Below are 19,223 nucleotides of genomic sequence, written 5' to 3'. Positions count from 1 at the left end.
ACTTTTGACAATTGGAGATTTCAAACTGTTTTCTGTTGTTAAACGTAGGGCTGTTTCTAGCAGAATTAGTCCCCCTGGAACACACACGCCTCGCCATGAAGAGCATATGCAGAACGTGCGCAGATTTCACGAATCCCTGCAGCAAGCAGAAGGAAACGCGCACCGGGCAGCAAAGATGGACTCGTTATCGCTGTCATCACGCGCTTCTCTTCTAACTGCTCTCAGGTAAAGCAGAGGTATAGCCAACAAGGTAACTCAAAGCCAAAGGTTTGCAAAGCAGAGCTTGAAACTGAAGAATTCTTGCATCCAGTTTTAAAGGAAAGGAAAATATACAATAACCGATTAAGAGGATCAGTGGGATATCAGTGTAATTCACAGCAGGATGAGATTGAGACTGGAAAAGCAGGGACTAGGGGGCAACTCTGCATTAGGACTGAGGCTCTAGCAATGCTGTGAGTCGCTGAAGGGAAACAGCAACAGCAGTGTTTCCAAATCTGGATTGAAGCCTTTGCTTTATCCATCTTTGTACACCTATAACGCAACACACGCTACTAAGCCAGCAGTCCTCTGAGTTGGTTTCCACAGATGCAAGAACAAGCCTGTAAGCATTTTCATGGTGCATGGAGCAGGATGTCCTTTCCCAACAGGATGCCTTTGTTCTTACTAGAAGCACTTTTCTTTTGACTAGATTCTAGATTTAAATTGGGTGTAAATTTTAGGAGAAGAATATTTATTATCCGTAGGAATATAGGACTGAAATAGACTTTCTGAGTCATTCCATCCCTTCCCCTGCTACTGCAAGCAATTTATCATAAAATCCTTAGATCTTAAGCTGGTAGAAATCCTCAGATTTTTATCAAGCTCAGTCATAAAGTCAATTAATATTCTTGGCTTTATGACTTCTATTGGAAGGTCATCTCAAATCCAGCTCCTTTGATTAAGTAAGTTTAAAACTAGCTCGTTTTTTTAACTTCCAGCCTAAGTTCCAGCCTAGTAAAGCCTTCGACACTGTATCCCACAGCGTTCTCCTAGAGAAGCTGGCAGCTCATGGCTTAGGCAGGTGTACTCTTTGCTGGGTAAAAAACTGGCTGGACAGCCGGGCCCAGAGAGTTGTGGTGAACGGAGTTAAATCCAGTTGGCAGCCGGTCACAAGTGGTGTCCCCCAGGGCTCAGTTTTGGGGCCAGCCTTGTTTTATATCTTTATTAATGATCTGGACTAGGAGATTGAGTGCACTCTCAGCAAGTTTGCAGATGACACCAAGCTGTGTGGGAGTGTTGATCTGCTGGAGGGTAGGAAGGCTCTGCAGAGGGACCTGAACAGGCTGGATCCATGGGCTGAGGTCAATTGTATGAGGTTCAACAAGGCCAAGTGCAAGGTCCTGCACTTGGGCCACAGCAACCCCATGCAACGCTACAGGCTTGGGGAAGAGTGGCTGGAAAGCTGCCAGGCAGAGAAGGACCTGGGGGTGTTGGTCGACAGCTGGGTGAATATGAGCCGGCAGCATGCCCAGGTGGCCAAGAAAGCCAACAGCATCCTGGCTTGTATCAGCAATAGCGTGGCCAGCAGGACTAGGGCAGTGATTGTTCCCCTGGACTCGACACTGGTAAGGCCGCACCTCGAATGCTGTGTTCAGTGTTGGGCCCCTCACTCCAAGAGAGACATTGAGGGGCTGGAGCGTGTCCAGAGAAGGGCAACGAAGCTGGGGAAGGGTCTGGAGCACAAGGCTGATGGGGAGCGGCTGAGGGACCTGGGGTTGTTCAGCCTGGAGAAAAGGAGGCTGAGGGGAGACCTCATCGCTCTCTACAACTATCTGGAGGAGTAGGTTGGAGGAGGAAAGGAGGTTGTAGTGAGGTGGGGTCGGTCTCTTCTCCCAAGTAACTAGCGATAGGATGAGAGGAAATGGCCTCAAGTTGCGTCAGGAGAGGTTTAGATTGGCTATTAGGAAAAATTTCTTTATTGAAAGGGTGGTCAGGCACTGGAACAGGCTGCCCAGAGAGGTGGTGGAGTCGCCATCCCTGGAGGTATTTAAAAAACGTGCAGATGTGGCACTTCGGGAATGGTTTAGTAGGCATGGAGGTGTTGGGTTGACGGTTGGACTAGATGATCCTAGAGGTCTTTTCCAACCTTAATGATTCTGTGATTCTATTCTAAGTTTCATAGCTAATTCGGCATTTGTTCTTGAGTGTTATCCTCTTGCTTAGACAGAGCAACCTCAACACTTAACTACTGATGTATTTTTTCAATAATAACCCTTAATCTTGTAATTTGCGTATTTCCATGCTGTTGACTAGAATGATACAAATAGAACCAGTCTGCCACAGGCTTACTTTTTCCTCTTACCAAATTTCTTACCACTGCTTACAGAAAAAACTTGAGTGAGCTGGATGAGGTTCAAAGATACTTCAGTCAGAAGCTGACCAGGTCTTTTCCTGACTTCAGTTATGGTAACACATCCAAACCAAGTCATGAGGAGCAGGAGAATGATCGTCGGGGCTTGATGAGCAGAGAAGTGGATCCCAATGGATGCCATCTTTTGGAAAAATCTAGTCAGTTGGTGTCTCAGGTCAGCAGCCTCATCAATGGTAAGTTGTCACTTGGTTTGGAATCTTTTGTCAGAAGCTGCCTTAAAGTATCTTCAAATTTCTGACGTAATCACGACCAGTTCCTGGTGTTGGTAATCAGTACGTGTTGGTCTGTTGGGAGGATGCTTCAGAGAGACTTTCAAACCCCTGTCAGTAATGATAGTGTTGACCTGAAACATTCAGAAGGCAGATTAGGTGGGAGTTAAGGCCCTCTCAAGATAGCCTAAATTCTACTGAAATTTCAGTGTCTGTTCAGTAGAAAAAGGGAGTTCTTGTGGAAAAACAATCGGTTCTGTGATTCTGTGACAGAATGGTACTGAGCTGAGTCTGTGGTTCTTTGCTAATAGGAATTGGCATATCTCTGTTTTCAGGTGAAATTTATGCCCTACGGTGAATAGCTAAAATAAGGCTTTTTTAGGATGGGTAAGACAAAGCTCTTAGTAAGCAGCTTCTCTTCTGTTTTTTCAGTACATTTCCTCTTTTAGAGGCATCAGGGCAATTAATTTTCCCTGTCAATAGTGCTGTTGGACACAGAATGACATCCTTAATAAGGATGGAGTATGACACAACAGGGAAGGAAACCATATCTCTTTGTACACCTTGTTTTCAGGCGTATGTTTTTTCACTCTGCCTGGCATTTCTAACAGCTCCGTTGTAACCGCTCTTCATCTCAGCGCTAGCCTGCTCACTGATTGCAGTTAATTTAATGTTAGCTTTACTGTTCATACCACTCTCATCTCATACCAGAGAGGTGCTGTGAGTAGCAAAATGACTAGGAAATCAAATCCATGCTGGTGCTTTTAAAGTACTTTATCAGAGTAGAGAATAAACTGTGGCTCGGAGCGCTGCCAGTTGAAAAGTTATTCTGTGCTGTTTCTGCCTGTGGCTACCTACAGGGAAGCAGCACTTCCAAGAGATGGAGTTGAAGTCTATTATGCCAGAATTTGCCATTCTTGTATCATCACCTTGATCTTCTCATTTTTTTTCTTTTTCTTCTCCAAGGTTCTGCTCTTTTTGTTCCCCTTCTCATCTTTATTAACTGTTTTTACTGCTTCTTTACATGCTCTCCTCTACAATCTGTCTCAAACTCTTCCTTCTCCTTTTCCAAATGTCCTCCACCATTACCTTATAGCAAGACTTTTTCTCTTGCCTCGGAGTAACAGTAGTTTGCCATTTAACCTAATACGGGTGAACTAATTTCTCAAAGAATGCAAGAAATGAATAGGATCTGCTAACTAGGAACCAAAAATAGGTGATTGTGGCTTTTTAAAGGATTTGTAAAATCCCCAGAGATTTTCAGGGTTGCATAGATTTTATTAATGTTTAGGTTCCTAATCCAAACACCTTTTTTCAGAGCCCGTGTTAGGAGCACAGGCAGCTCTTTGTTTTCAGACTTTACAATTTTACCACCACAACCGAGCAATAGTCCTGAGTGACTTTCTGTTTTACAAATATTTAATTAACAATTGTCTGTCATTTGATTCAAGTTGCTAAATCGAACTGAAAACTGGACAATATCAGTAGCAACTGTGTCTGCTGGGCCCCTACGTAAACGTGGGGAAGCTATGCGAGGAAGAGGTGGTTAGATTATCCATCGTTCCTGTCTAGATTATTCCTCTCTCCTTCCCATGTGGTCAGAACTGGCCAAAGTGTTTTTAGCCCCTCCAAGCAATAGGTATTTTTTCCATTTGCTTTAGGTGTACTCTGTATATCAGAGAATTTTCACTGTTCAATTTTTTTTTCTTTACATTGATGTAGGTATTTTTAGTTATTTCCCAGTAATTTCACCCTGAACATTTCCTTAGCATTTCCATCCTTCTCCTGGCCTTGTCAGTGGTAAAGAGAGCAGAATGTGATCACATCAGCAGAGTGTTTGACAAAGCTGTGCATGTTTAACTCCTAACCATGCTTGCATATATGATTCTTCTACAAAAAACTCAAATAAATCAGATAAAAGGTGAATTGTTGCTCTGTGCATTTCCTGATGCTGTTTTCTATTAATCAGATTTACAGACTATAACTAAAAATAGTAAAGAATCTTCTGATGTGCATCAAGACAACAGCAGAAAGCTGGGTGCTACACATGTACTCAACCAGAAGGATGAAGAAACCAGAACTGAAGTATGTCAAGGCCAACTTGAGTTGGACTCACCCAGCGTTCGCGGTGATACACAGCAGCCATGCTCTTTTGGGAAAGCGGTGTTTGAGAGACACATGTTGCATGAATTTCTAGAGCAAGCTGTCCCTGAAGATGAGCATCCTTTGCCAACAGACTACATCCAGGAAGGTGAAGATGCTTTTGCCATCCAGCCACACAGTGAAGAAGAATATGAAGTAGACATTATAGAACCACGAACTCTTAACGAAATAACAACCGTAACGGACAAAACTAGTCCCTGGTCCAGTGTGCTATCTGAAGTGGAGCAGGGTGCTGACCAGCAGCCCATAGACTTGGGGCCTGAAGATCAGCACTGGGTGGATATAGACTGTTTGCAAAGAGGAAACAGCAGACGGAGCAGTACCTTCTCCAGCATACTACAAGGTGACAACCAAAGCATGCTCACCGCCCTTAGCCCATGCGTTAGCCTCCACGCAGATGAGGGTAGTCCTTGGGCAGTAACAGAAGGCTTTCAAAGCTTGAATGGTGGCAGAGAAACAACAGAGAAGGAGCTGTTTCAGCCTGCTCATGTATCAGAAGTGCATCAAACAGCCAACAGCCCTGTAGAAAATCGAAATTGTGACTGGGATAGAGCATTTAACACTAAACCAATAGAGCAAAATGTAGAGTTTCACGCAGCTTCCAAAGAACTACTGGCATTTCCGGGAGATGTTGGTTTGACCAATCCAAAAACCACAGAAAGAGAGGAGGAGGAAAGCGGTGAGGTTGTAAATGAAGATCATCAAGACGAGGAAGAAAGCGGTTCTGATGAGATCTATGTTAAGAGCGTATCCGCCCAAGCAGGCTTGGAAGGAAATAGTGAAAGCTTTTCTGATGACAGTAGTGAAGACCCACTGGAAGAGTCAGAAAAGTCTAACAAACCAAAAATTGTTTTGTATCCTTCTTTTCTCTTTTCTTAAACACACATTGCATTCAAGGAGCGTGTCCTGTTTCTTGGTTAGAATCTCACTGGCCTCAGGAGAGAGAAATTCCTTGTGTGGAGCTCTTGCCTGTAAAATGAGTCTAGAATTGGTGACCTGAGAAGGTGTTGGAAGACCCTGTTATGTTGTGTTTCACACAACGCAGTGATGACTTCCTTACCATTTGTAACCAATATATTCTGTGATCCGTGAGAGCTACTTCATTTTGGGTAGTTTCAACATGTTGTCTTGCATTTTTTCCCCCATGTTCTTTTTCTCCGTGTATTATAGCTCTTATGTTTCTTCTGTATTAAAAGAAACATAGTTTATTTTGCTTTTAAAATACTTTCCCGCGTTTCTTGCACGGATCCCAAATCTCGCATTCAGATTCACTAAGTTGTGTTGGAATTTTTGCAGGATGAAGTACTCGACAAATACACAAGGTATTACTGTAAAGCAACTTGGTGTCCCATGCTCTGTGAGGCCAAGGTGAGAGAACCAAGTGTTCAGAACAACAGAATATTGATTAAACTGAATGAGACTCACCATCTGCGATCCGTTAACAGCTGTTACAGTGAGGCTTATTCCACATCTGCAGCTCCTGTGGAGCTCTGGCCAACTACATGCTGCCAAAGGTTGTTCCTTAACAGCTCTGCTCAGATCTCATCCTGTTGTTGTTCCCAACTTCTTCCTTCCACCCCAGCAGATGGAAGCTTCCATGAGGCTGCTCAGCATTTCTTCTCATCCTTCCACAGCGCTGAAAGTAAGTATGGGACATCCTTTCCTTTATTGTCCTAGCTTAGCGGAGTCCCTTTGTTAAAGCACGAATGGAAGTACTTCTCCCTGTCTTTGCCCGTCAGCACTCAGGTTAGAGGTGATGGCTTCCAAATCAAGTCAAGGAGCGTCTTTCTGTTACCTCTTCTCTCTGTGAGAATCATTCTCAGCATTCACGGCTGCATCGTCTGTGATACTTATGCGTTTATGTGAACCAGTTTGTCTATATACGCAGTTAACGTTGCTCTTCTCCGTTGGGGTCAGGGGAAATGGCAGGTGCTCGCTCAACCCTTCTCTGTGCTTTAATGTGAGGTAAGGTGCGTAATTTCGAGGACGCAAGCTGTAACTTGTAATTATGACTGCGATTTTATATCTTTTAGATAGACAGATAGAGATCTTTTGGAGTTTGCAGCAGAGAGCCTCTCCTTGAGAGATATCAAGTAACTGTTCTTCAATGGAGGGAGTAGTAGAATAGTTGGAGTGGTCGTTACTCATACAGGAAAGCTGTTGATTTGCTTTTTGCTGTTTCATAGATGTTTTTATGTGCATAAACATTTATTTACTGCAAAAGGTTAGAGATAATTTTATTTCCAAAAGTTTGTGGCTCAATTGTTTTGAGATCTACTTATTATTCTTTTCCAGCCACAGCTTTGCTATGGATGTTGATGTGGCTCTGGGTACTGCAGCAGCTGGGCTGTTTGTTTACCACTCCCAGAAAAGATAATGTGTTGGTTCCCCTCCTTAGGACCTATGAAAAAAACGCTCTAAGGAACATTTATGTGATCGGAAACAGCTTGCTTAATTAAACAGCACAGAAACAGGCAGGATCTAATAGCTCTGAAGTAATAGAAACTACTTTAAATTAATAAACACGTTCACAGCTCAAGTAAAATACCTGACTTTTTGCTGTTCTGTGTTGTAAAAATGATTTTTTTTCTTCTGGTTTATGTAATATTATCTTTCCCTAAAGCCCTTGAAACTTGTTCCTGATGAAAGTAGAGAACCTCTGTCAGAGGAGTCTTGGGCATAGCATGCTTCAAGGATTCTAAGATATATCTTGATTATAACACCTGGACTGCAGTGTGTCTTAGCGCTTGTTAAGCATATTTTCCGTGCTGTGTCTAAACATTTTGGATTAAATCAAAAGCAGAATCTCAGATATGTTTCTCCTTTGGAATCTCCTTCAAATTCTCCTTGTTCCCTTCTGTCCATCGCTGATATCCCCTTCCTCTCTGTCTCGCTGTCATGCCCCCGCTTCTAAGTTTTGCTTTTGCTGCAGAGTTAGCTCCGGTTCTTCCTGTGGAAGCACCGTGTCTTTCTGTGCATCTGCAAATCATCACTCAAACCTACGGTTTAATATTAGTATCAGCTTAACTTGAATTCCCTCTCTTTGCAGTGCTGAGCTTAGTGGCTAGAAACACACTCCTGAAAGTGATTAATAATTAGGGAGCATATTAGCAAGGCACGATTTGGATATAGCTGACCTTAAACCAGCTTAAATCCAGGATTAGCTACAGCTAATCCTTTGCAGTAGCACTTGTAGGTTTCTGTTGAGACAGGACTCAGTTGTGCCTCGCGTTGTGCACCCAGCATCAAACAGCCTGTGTGAAGAACAAGAAGTTTCTTGCCTATGCCGAAGGTAAAGTGTAGTTCAGGAAAACTGCTTTCTCATAGGTTTGTTCTTAATTAGCCTTAAGAACATCAGTTTCTAAATCTGGGTTTGTTTGGTTTCTGTACAGTTCAGCAAACACCGAGTGTGACAGCAAGGCTGAAATCTGAGCTGTTCTCATCTGAAGATCAGCAGTCTGCTCCCGCTCACGTGGCAGCTGGCAAACTTCCCTCCTGGCCTTCCTAGTGTTCCTGCCACCTCTCCCTGTCTTGTCTGACTCCCTGCTTTCCCTGTCTTCCTATGCAAAATGACGAAGAAACGGCGAGAAGGTGAAGCGGGCAGTCATGTCAAAGGAGTTGGCAGCATTCTGAGACAAAAGGGTCGTCTCGGCTCCTGCTGCGAGGACACGGGGATCTGAGAAGGTGCTGCAGCAGCTCAGGCCTCAGCCTGGGTGCTGTGGTCACCTTCCAGGGACCCGAGTTCTACAAAGCCTCACGAAATCTAAAATTTTTTGACCCTTTTTCTCCATTACATCAGACTCAGGCTTCCAGTTCTTGAGGTCCTTCCCAGCTCTCCTCTTCCACACTGGTCGCCTGCTGTCCTGTCTGATCCAGCAGTCCTGGTTCCACTTCTGCCACTTTTCAGGTTCAGCGAGCAGCTTTGCACTTTTCTCCTTTCAGTCTTTTTCCAGGCAGTTCCCGATACAACTTAGGGAAAATTATCCAAGTTCCTTGCTAAGCTTAACAGCATCCAACACTGTATTTACTGTAAGCTACAAATATTTTTTAAAATGAGTCAGAGCCATCGCGTAAGTGGCCCGGATTACTATCCAAATCTTATTTCTGACCGTTGCCCCTGGCCGCCCTTCTCCTGCCTGTTTGCCTTTACTGCGTTCGTGTGTTCCATGTTATTTTATATACTATTGCTGATTTTTCAGGGCAAAAAATTTAACCTCTTTAGGTGTGTCGTTTCACACAGAGGGCACTGCAACACTGATTCTGGTGAGGGGTTGGGGCAATCATCTGCTAGAGTAAAAACATTCAAATGTGATTCCAGCGAGATGCTGGCTGGGAAACCCATATTAAGGCTCGCTGCCTTTCAGAGTTGGCCCAGTCTACTGGTGATGAAGCTGGGTTTTGGGGGGGCAGGAGGAAGTATTTAAAAAATTGGAGAGTTAATAAAATTTTCATTAAAAGATCTTGATTTTTTTCCTCCCCTCACCTCTATGAATATTCCAAAACGATAAGAAACTTAGATGGAAACGAGTTTTACTCAGAATAATTAATATTTGTGTATCCATAGGTTTACCTTCAGTGTAAATTAGAAATAACACTTTTATAACGCAGGCTTAGGCAGATTCAGAATAACAGGCTTTTATCTGTTCTAACAATGCAGATGGTTTGCAATGGTCCAAACATCCTTTCTTGGTTGTAATGTTTCTTCTTGATCTGCTCCCGTTTCAGTCGCAGCCACTAAAGCTCTTCTCTTTCCTTACTCAGCTTACCCAGAGAACAGAGCTAAGGCTTTCACTTACTAAATTTGTCCTCCTAACCTGCTGAGCAGAAATGCTGACCTTCTCTTTCATTTTCACCATCAGAAAAAGAAGACAAGGTGGCTGTATTCTTCACGTCCCTTTCGGAGTTGCTGGCTGTGGTCCGTGATTTGATATAAACCTTTTCCTGTCCAGAAAGCAGAAGTAGGTGCAGGCTCACTCCAGGTTGTAGCCTATTAACACAGATCTCTTTTCACTCCTTCATCACTGCACAAACAAAACTAGCCGTCAAACTTGCTGCGCCACGGGGCTGAAACGTTCTCCACCCCAGTTACCAGAATTCTTTGACCTTGAAATAAGCCATCCCTCCCAAGACCTATAAAATGCTCTTAAATCTGTTTGCTTTACTCCAATCCCTGGCACACAGCATTTAGATAATCCTCGGCTGGGTTAAGTGTCCTGCCGTATCGCTGCCATTTCTATAAAAAGAGAAGTGAAACGTGATCTTCTGTGCCTAAGTCCTCTTTCCTCTTGCATCTTTCTGATTAAACGTGTGTGCTTCATGGCTGAGCGTCAGATACTCGGAGTCTGTGACTGCGTTGGCTTAGAGACAGAGAGGGAGAAACCCAGGACAAGCGCTGCTTGCGCTCAGGTCGTAGTCTGAACTGGCAAAGCCTGTTTTGGAGGCAAGGAATGGTGTAAACACGACATTTCAGATGTGTGCTCTCGAAACTACGCAGAAGGTTAAAACTCTGACTGTTTGAAACTGCCCCTTTGATGTATCAAAGGAGCACCTTAAAAACGCAGCATTGAGGCTAGAATGTCTTGCTAAACGTTACATGTGCGAGGAATTTGCGTATTTTGAAGAAAAATAGCTTTATACAGAGGGAAGTATAGACGTGTAGCTCTTTCCTGTAGCTGTATCCCAAAACCGGCGGTGAAGCTAAACCTGCAACTGTAATTTCATGAGGCTTCTGATCATCTGTGCGAGCTGGGAGCGTTAACTGTGCTTTTAAACTTCTCTCTTTTTGATTCACACCTGTACATGTAGAATAGCAGCAAGGAGAGCTGCTAAACCTTTCCTACAGCTGGAAGCTCAGTTTTAGGAAGGTCCTTGGGATAGATACGTGCGTCTTAACACCTCTGCATTGCTGCAAATGGACGCAGCGCTATGAAAACAGGAGGGAGGAGTATTTTAGCCACTTCTATCTGCAACAGCATGCCAGTGGTATGTTTTCCAAGCACACCTTGTTTACTGACAGTCAGGAGCGTACAAACTGCTATCTGTCGCCTCGGTGTCATCTAATAGCAGCAGACACCTGCTCTTCTGTTGTATTTTCACTTCTAGAGTACGGTGCTCTTTCGGGGTATGTAATTGCACTGATGGCAAAATGTAAGTGAGGGGCAGCATTTTCTGCAGCAGCCTCTCCGGCCGACCAGACCAGATCAGGAACAACTCGGTTTGTGATGTGCCCTTAGCTTCACCTGAGGCAGGGGAAGTACCGTGGCACCTCTGGATTGTGACCTCTAAGAACAAAGGAGAAAATTTCATTTAATTTCTCCTTTAGGATCAAATTTAAACATTCTCACAACCAGGGTAAGGTTATTTTACAGCTATTTTGGGTCACTGGGTTAGTGCAATCCAAAAAAAAGTCCTTTCCTTTCTGCAGAAATACTCAGCTGTGCTGCTGTCTCTGGTGGATCTGGGATTCTCAAGGCAATTTTGTTCTCTTTTCCTTTATCTTATCCCACACGATATGTTACCTTCCCTTCTGAGTTGCAGGACTTGCAGCTGCTCCCCCTGAAATTCATTAGAAATGTCCTGTATGGTCAGTGAAAGCCATCTGCCTTTATTCCTTACATTCAAAAGGTTCCTGGCTGTGCAGCACAAGTACCCGTGCGAGGGGAATCGTGAGAGGTAGGACATGCGGTTTCGTGACCCTTTGAAAGAGGGTTAATTGGATGATTTGGGAAATTTGAGAGAGCGCCATTGCTACAGTGTAAACCTGCTTCTGTTTTAATATTGCAATTAGCTCCTGCAAGCCTTTCACGTACACGTAGTCGTGCAGACGATCTTTTTTAGGTACGTTAGTGGTGTGGCCTCCTCCAGGGTGGAACAAGGGTGCTTATTAGAGAGCAAACAGCATCGTGACAGCTTGCTGGAAGGAAAGGAGAGTTTCTGAAGTACAGTGCCGGTGCAGAGAAGCGGCACGGGGTTGTCTAGCTGCAATTTGGCCAGCGTATTGGATTTAAGAGCCAGAATTTCCTTGGTTTTTTGGTTTTGTTACAGTTACAGACCTTCCAGGGCCGAGGGATAGGGTGGTCCATACCGATTCTTTGCAAATACATAAAACCGGTGTTCAGAAGCGAACGCTGCTTGATGCACTGAAACCAGAAGCCTTTTGCCAGTCCTCTGAGCTTTCACTTTGAACATTTCTCTCTATGAACTGCTTGCAAATGCTGCACAGAGATCAGGGACCAGCACCGAGCCAGCGTGGGCTGGTTACTGTCCGTCTCCAGCCAATACTAATGTTTCAACTGTTTTATAGACAGTTAGCACAGAAAACAGCGTGGGAAGAATAAGCTACTGACCCGGTCTTCTCTGGACAACCTTGAGCAGAATATGCTGTCAAAGGGAGGTGGTTTGGCCAGCAAGCATCTCTCTCCGCTGGTTTTTAAGCTTCCAGTGTTGCCAGGTCTGCATTTAATCTCTCTCAGCTTCTTACGTTTTGGTTTAGGAAAAATCATCCTAGAGCAGCGTTAAGGAGAAAGAAAAAACAAAGCAAGGATTCTCGTAAATATAAATGTATGTTTTTTTCAGTACGATAAACATGGGCAGTGTTTTAAAGTATTATAAGCCAAAGCGATTTTCCTGGATACAGTTTGAAGTCTTTTACCGAAGCCTTTTCCCATAATTTACACAATTAGCCGTGTGAAACTGGGTATTTAGGGTATAGGAATTTACAGTTAGCTTGTCGTAGGCCTTTTCTGCACTGTTGGACGTGAAACCACGTGAGCTCTTGGACGCGAAACCACGTGAGCTGTTCCCGCCCTTGTCGTCCTTCTTATTAACCAGCCAGCCACCAAAACCATCGTCTTTGTGAGCGTTGATCCGTCCGTCTCCCGAATCCGGCTGCGCAGCAGCAGGCTGGGTCAGCGTGTCTGAAGATCATCCTTTAGGAAATCTTGGCCTGTGGTTACAGCCTCTCTTGGTCCTGCCTGTTTGAATAATTGTAGCTGATGTTCAGTTAGCTTGCAGCTAGCCTCTTGTGCTTTGCCCTGCCTCTAGCAAACACAAGTATACCCGGGATGTAGAGATCAGGGTGTGGTTTTTATCTACAGGCTGTTTTCCCAGAAGGGTCGTCACCGGCGATGCTGTCGCAGGGCTAACATTCAGCGTGCTCGTCATCTGAGCCTGTAAAGCGCGGGTAACCAACCACAAGAAATCTCCAAACCCACTTATTCCTTAAAAAGCCATTTCCCTCCCCAAAGGGCGCACGTCAAAGCGGGGAGCACACAGGAACGGGATCCTGGCGCCGTTTTTCTTGGGAGGGAGCTGATCACCTTAGGAGACCTTTCCATCGCAACCGTGCCCAGCGGGGCTGAGCCCGGCTGGGACGGAGAAGCAGCCCAGCGATGTAGGTGAAAGGCCGGCCCGGCGTATCGGCTTTCCAAATCAAACCCCGCTCTCCAGGAGACCTTCCTTGGCCCCGCAGCTAACAAGCGGCATGGCCTAAAACAGCACCGCTTGCTTCACCCGGCAGCTGAAGCCGGATCTCTTCTCTCTCGGTGCTTCACGGGCACGAGCTGGCTCTAAACTCGCTGGGGAGAAATGCGAGTTTCTTTGTACACTGAAATCATCCGTCTTCAGTGCTACCGTAACATCTGGGAGAAAGCCTGACTGCTGGGAGGATGCATGCAAAGCCAGGATGATGATAAAATGCTTAAAAATGGTGATTTTTCATCTCGTGGGCTGCTGCTTAGGGCTTCCCGCAAGTAGCTGAGAGTGGCCAGTCGAATTTGTCAGCAGGTTTGGATTTGTCGTGTAGGAGCCTTGCCTCTCCGTTGCGAGGTGGTTTGGTTTTTAGGGTTCTGCAAATGTAAAAACAAAATAAGAATTGAAAAGCAAAATTCAGAGAGTCAGAACCCGGTGAATCCACTGGTGTAATTCTTTTGGCTTCATAAAAGGCGACTTTGGCTGAGGGTAGATATTCACAAATTGAGAGTTCGCTTGCCAGAGCAAAACTGCGTGGTTTGGACCTTTCTAATTTTGGCCTTCAGCTTTTGCTTTCTGCAGCACTGAGGAAGAACAGCATTGCAGCATCTCGTCGTGTGTTGAGCAGGGAAATACTTCACCATCGTGGGGTTGGGTTTTTTTCCAAACAGTTGCCTCGCAGTGTGCGGAACAAGAGAAAAACCCCTCCGAGGAGAACCGGTGAGCAACAGAAAACACATCACGAGGGGTTTGGGGGTTTTTTTCTGTGTATCCGACTTCTCGCACGCTGCACGACCCTGCGCTTTGCCGCGATCAGAAAACAGGCGCGGGGCAGAGCTGGCAGGGCCGTCACATCTTGTTCCTTCTCTCCGCAGAGCAGAAGCGGAGCAGTGCCGGGGGGCATCCCGTACCGAAGGCCGAATCGTCCCAGGGCCACGGCTGATCTCTCGGAAGAAGAAACCAAAAGAATCGCCAGGATCTTCTCTGCTCGGCTGTCCAAGAAGGAATAGCGGTGGCGAGAGGCCGTCTGCGGTGGCTGCTTCCCCAGCCACGGCCTGACGCATCGACAAACGCCGGGTCCTGCAGGGAAGAGGAGGTGGAAGCTGTAGGTTTTGGGCTCTGATTTTTAATTTGCCTGACCGATATATCCCGTTAGCGGGACTTAAACAGAGGAGCTGAGAGACCGAGTGTCTCGCAAGGGCAGGTCCCCGATGAGACTCACCGCTTCGGGTAACCGCTGAGCTGTTACCTGGGCTCCAGATACTCCATTTTTGGGGATTTATTCATGTGAAATTAATTAACCTTTTTTTTTTTTTTTGCATCCCATTTCGAGACGGCTCCTTTTTCTTCAACCGAAGGATGGAGAAGGTTAAGAAATTTGCCATCCCATTGGCAAGCGGAGAACTGTTGCCTCCCTGCCAGCCTGCGCTCGTGGATGGGGAGGGAAGACGAGCTCCCCCTCCAGTGGCCTTTCAAGACTAGTCGGTGGGAAGCGCAATTTTCTGCACAATTTTCTGCACAATTCACAATTCTAGAGGAATGTGCGTGCCCAAGGTGGTGGTTTAAATACAGGCCAAGCGTACTGTAAAATACCGATGTGTGTACAAAAGGGTTTTCCTAGAAATACGGAACTTTTATATTCTAAATTATTTTTGTACATTTTTAGGTCGGGTACCTTTTGGATAACGGACATGGATGCAAACCGAGCTAAGTTATTTTTGTACTGCTCTCCCGTGTTTGTGTTTCAATAAAATTCCCCTGGTTTCTTGTCATCTGGGGCGAAGCCTCCCGCTTGCCAGGTCACGAGTTAACGGGCGGGAGAGGACGTCGTAGAAATGCTGCCTGGAAGACGCTGTGCCCGGGGGCACACGTAAAGGTCGCTGCTTTGCAAAGTAATTAAATATCGCCGTACAGCGCAGCCCCTGCCGAACGAGTCGGAGCTCGGAGGCGAGCGAAGGCTCCACATCAGAGCTGCTTTGCAAACCACCCTTTGAATTCAGGAGTTAAGGAACCGACGGCTCAGCGCCCTCTTTTTCCTCCCACCTCTGCAGTTTTGTTTTCCACAGGGGAAATCCTAACCCCGTTAATTCACAGCTGACACAACTTGCCCACGCTGGAGAGCCGTAAAATCCGCTCAGGTCTAGCAGAAAAAATACACGTCCCCTTGCCCTGCCGGGTGAGGGGTGGGAGGTGAAGGTGCCACGTGTCCCCCTCCCGAGTGTCCCCCCTGCGATGCACGGGCTTCCTTCTCCCGCTGCTGATCCCGGTGGCATCCCCAAAAATCCCAGGCGGGATGCTGGCTGGGTCGGGAACACGGTGACAGGGGAGGTGACGATGTTGACTCCGGAGTTATATCTCAGGCATGAGATAAACAGTTTCCTCTGGTGGAGCGCGGTCCAGCCGGCCGGGTAAACAAGGCGGCAGCCAGCTGGAGAGGGGTGTCGGGGCCGAGCACCGGACGAGCTTCTGCCTCGAGCCTGAGCGACGGAGCAAGGTGGCTTCAGGGCGTGAAAGTGCACGGCCACGCTCGAAAGGACCTCGTGGTTTCACCACGCAGAGCACGAAGGCGGGAGGGATTTACCTCCGAGCCGCGCACGTGGCCCCAGCCCTCGGGGTGCTCCACGTGAGCTCGGGGGCCACGTTACGCCCTGCGGAGGAAATCCCTCCGGCGAGCTCGGCAGCTGCCCGCGATGAATTACGGCTGCGAGGCCCGTGCCAGGGAAAAAGGGATCTGCCCTGCCCCACGGGGGGAGCGCTGGGTGCTGCTCTGCCTCCGAACCGCTCGCTTTTAAAGCCTTGGACGAGGGTTTTTCTGCATCTTGTCCTTCCCAAGCGCGTTTGGGTTAAAAACCAAAGTGAATCCCCCGTCCCTGAGGTCCCAGCGGCCACCAAACGGGCAGGCCCACGTTGTTGGGTGCTGCTGCCCCACAGCTTTGCTCCGATGGGTGCTGGTGGCTGGGCGGGACCCCCCCACCCATGCTTGAGCCCTGCAGGGGAGCAGAGGGCTGAAACACAGCCACCCCGTCACGGGTGCTGGGTGGCCCCACTCTCATCGGCTCAAATGCCACCGGGGGAACGGGGTTTCGCTGTCACCCGATCCCCGCGGCCGCTGGAATGTCCTCCCGGGTGCTATATAAGGGGGGCCAAGGAGCCGGCTCTCAGGGCGATGGCTGCGTGGACGGGGGTGTAAGGCAGGAGCCGGGACGCGGTGCCGAGGTCCCTACGGTGAGGCCATGGGGGACCCGGCCCCGGGCAGGTCATCGCGGGGGGGGGAGATGCTTTCACCGAGCACCCCGGGTTGGCCTGGGTGGGATTGGGGGGGGTGGGCATTGGTGAATCCCACCCCAGCCCCGGGCTGAGCGAGGAAGCCCCGTGCCTCAGTTTCCCCAGGGATGCAGGCGAGGAAATGGGGCAGGATTTGGCTTTCGGGGTTGGCCAAAATCAGCCAGAGCCACCGTGGCACATCGTCACCTCTGTCCCTAAATCGAATGCCGGCTCGAAGCCCCGTCCGACGCAGCATCCCGGCTCCCCCCCCCCCTTTCCTTCCAGCCCCTCCGCCACGATGGTGGGTCTGAAGCCCCCCGAGGTGCCCCCGACGGCCGCCATGAAGTTCGTCAGTGCGGGGACGGCCGCCTGCATCGCCGACCTCTGCACCTTCCCCCTGGACACCGCCAAAGTGCGGCTGCAGGTACGATCCGCTGGCCCCCCCCAAAATCCCGCGGGCGGAGGGAGCACCCAGCACCAGCGGGGACCCCCCCCTCCCGCACCAGCTCCACCCCAGAGCTGGCGGCAGTTTTGGGAGGGCTGGAGGGCAGGGTGACGCAGTGGGCGTCCCACAGATCCAAGGCGAGGTGCGGATCCCCCGGAGCACCGGCACCGTGGAGTACCGGGGTGTTTTGGGGACGCTGAGCACCATGGTGAGGACGGAGGGACCCCGCAGCCTCTACAGCGGGCTGGCGGCCGGGCTGCAGCGGCAGATGAGCTTCGCCTCCATCCGCATCGGGCTGTACGACTCGGTGAAGCAGCTCTACACCCCCAAAGGTGCCGAGAGTGAGTGTCCGGGCGGCCGGGACAACCCAACCTGACGTGCACAACCCACCTCAAGATGTCCCCTCCGCTAAACCACCTCAAGATGTCCCACCTCAAGATGTGTCCCGTCCCGTCCCATCCCGTCCCGTACCCCCCCCCGCCCCAGCCCCGGCCACTCGCCCCGGGGTCCCCACACAGCCGGGGGTCCCCGCAGAGCCGGGGGTCCCAGCGCCCGTCCTCTCCAGGCACAGGGCTGGCAGCGCGGGTGCTGGCGGGCTGCACCACGGGGGCGGTGGCGGTGACGTGCGCCCAACCCACCGACGTGGTCAAGGTACGGTTCCAGGCCAACGTGGTGTTGCCGGACGGTGCCCGCCGGTACAGCGGCACCGTGGATGCCTACCGCACCATCGCCAGGGAGGAGGGCGTCCGCGGGCTCTGGAGAGGTAGGGGCGGATGGGAACAGGGATGGGGACAAGTACGGGAATGGGGAGAGGGATGGGATGGGGAGAGGGTGAGGCTGGGGACAGGGATGGGTTGGGGACAGGCATGGGAATGGGGACAGAGGCGGGAATGGAAATGGGAACAGAAACGGTAATGGGGAAGAGGAAGGGGACAGGGATGGGGACAGGGATGGGATTGGGGAGGGAGGCTGGGACAGGGATGGGGCTAGGCTGGGGGTGGGGACAGGGATGAAATGGGAATGGGGCCAGGGATGGGGCCGGGGACAGCAGGGCTGCGGCACCCATCCAGGACGCTCCAAGAGGGGATGCGACCGCCATGCCCGATGCCACCACCCTCCTGCACAGGGACGCTGCCCAACATCGCCCGCAACGCCATCGTCAACTGCGGGGAGCTCGTCACCTACGACCTCATTAAGGACGCGCTGCTGCGGGCGCAGCTGATGACAGGTGAGGACGGTGCGGGGGGGACGCGGCCGGCAGGGCACCGTCCCCATCCCCGCGACGCTCAACCTCCCCGGCTCTGCCCCGCAGACAACCTCCCCTGCCACTTCGTAGCCGCCTTCGGGGCCGGCTTCTGCGCCACGGTGGTGGCGTCACCGGTGGACGTGGTGAAGACGCGGTACATGAACGCCGGCCCCGGGCAGTACCGGAACGTGCTCAGCTGCCTCCTCGCCCTGCTCATGCAGGACGGCCTCGCCGGCTTCTACAAGGGGTGAGCCTCCGCTTCGCACCGCGGCATCGCCAAACGTCCTAACCCGCGTGCCACCACCGAGGCACCAGGCAGGGCTTTGGGGACCGCAGGGATGTCCCCGCGACGTCCCCTCCAGCACTGCTTTTCCCGGCGCAGGTTCGTCCCCTCCTTCCTGCGGCTCGGCTCCTGGAACGTGGTGATGTTCATCTCCTACGAGCAGCTGCAGCGCGTCGCGGTGCTGGCCCGGCCGGCCCAATCCTGATCCCCCCCTCGTCCCTCTCGTCAGTGTTGGCGAGTCACAGGAGTAAATTATATTAATTGCTGAAGCGGTGGGGGAGCAGCGATGCCGCACGCCCCCAGCCCGATGGGGACCCCCCGAGAGGGACCGGCGAGATGGAAGGAGAAGCGACGCTGTTTGTAGAGAAACGTGGGCAAACGGAAGTTTCCAGAGAGAAGTTTAGGGAGGAAGAAAAAAAATGTTTATAGGGTTTTTTTCCAGCCGGGAAGAGCATCACTTCCCGGCAACGGCGGGAACAAGGCGAGCGGTGTGGGCAGGCGGGACCGAGTCGAGGGCCGGGGGATGCGGTGATTCCTGTTCTCCTTTACTGACGCTTCCAATAAACCACCCCTATGGGGTCTGAGCGCAGCAGGGCTCCCTTGCTTTTTTTGGGGGTGGGGGGTGTTAGGGTCGTTCTCCCGACCCTGGGGTGCTGCTGGAAAAGGCACACTCAGGCCTTACCCAAAAGCAGAAGAGGCGTTTGGCTTCGCAGGGTGCCGTGTGCCATGGGGGG

General features: G+C 49.6%; 2 protein-coding genes across 6 annotated transcripts in view; both read left to right on the top strand.

Moving 5' to 3' along the window:
- The window catches only part of C2CD3 (C2 domain containing 3 centriole elongation regulator), a 52,043-nt gene extending 36,944 nt beyond the window's left edge, over positions 1-15,099 (top strand). Inside the window, exons 29-34 of one of the 4 annotated variants that reach the window (XR_012773874.1) lie at positions 49-225; positions 2,366-2,583; positions 4,589-5,636; positions 6,322-6,424; positions 11,827-12,232; positions 14,127-14,228. Coding sequence is in view for 3 of the 4 variants with exons in the window: in XM_075491356.1 (XP_075347471.1) it covers positions 49-225; positions 2,366-2,583; positions 4,589-5,636; positions 6,322-6,424; positions 14,127-14,261 (1,681 nt within the window). In the remaining variant the exon portion in view is untranslated. Of the gene's footprint in view, positions 1-48; positions 226-2,365; positions 2,584-4,588; positions 5,637-6,078; positions 6,287-6,321; positions 6,425-11,826; positions 12,233-14,126 lie in introns of those variants that run through there. The other 3 variants (XM_075491356.1, XM_075491355.1, XM_075491358.1) reach the window with 3 other exon arrangements.
- A 1,304-nt stretch (positions 15,100-16,403) lies between these two features.
- LOC142405057 (putative mitochondrial transporter UCP3) lies at positions 16,404-19,078 on the top strand. 2 transcript variants are annotated; one of them, XM_075492048.1, is made up of 7 exons: positions 16,404-16,476; positions 16,801-16,939; positions 17,091-17,301; positions 17,526-17,723; positions 18,087-18,188; positions 18,273-18,453; positions 18,589-19,078. In XM_075492048.1, exons 2-7 carry the CDS (start codon positions 16,814-16,816, stop codon positions 18,692-18,694), a joined length of 924 nt encoding a protein of 307 aa, XP_075348163.1. In that variant the 5' UTR covers positions 16,404-16,476; positions 16,801-16,813; the 3' UTR covers positions 18,695-19,078. The 2 variants fall into 2 exon arrangements, with proteins under 2 accessions (XP_075348163.1, XP_075348164.1); XM_075492049.1 differs by lacking the exon at positions 17,526-17,723 and having other exon boundaries at positions 16,420-16,476.
- The last annotated feature ends 145 nt before the right edge of the window (positions 19,079-19,223 follow it).

Source organism: Mycteria americana, chromosome 1 (assembly GCF_035582795.1).
Source record: "Mycteria americana isolate JAX WOST 10 ecotype Jacksonville Zoo and Gardens chromosome 1, USCA_MyAme_1.0, whole genome shotgun sequence".
NCBI lineage: Eukaryota > Metazoa > Chordata > Aves > Ciconiiformes > Ciconiidae > Mycteria > Mycteria americana.
This window is presented reverse-complemented; position numbering and strand designations above follow the sequence as displayed.

Coding starts and splice junctions, on each gene's coding strand:
- LOC142405057 (XM_075492048.1), top strand. CDS start 16,814: ATGGTGGGTCTGAAGCCCCCCGAGGTGCCCCCGACGGCCGCCATGAAG. Junction 16,940..17,090: donor CCGCCAAAGTGCGGCTGCAG/GTACGATCCGCT, acceptor GGCGTCCCACAG/ATCCAAGGCGAGGTGCGGAT. Junction 17,724..18,086: donor CGTCCGCGGGCTCTGGAGAG/GTAGGGGCGGAT, acceptor CCTCCTGCACAG/GGACGCTGCCCAACATCGCC.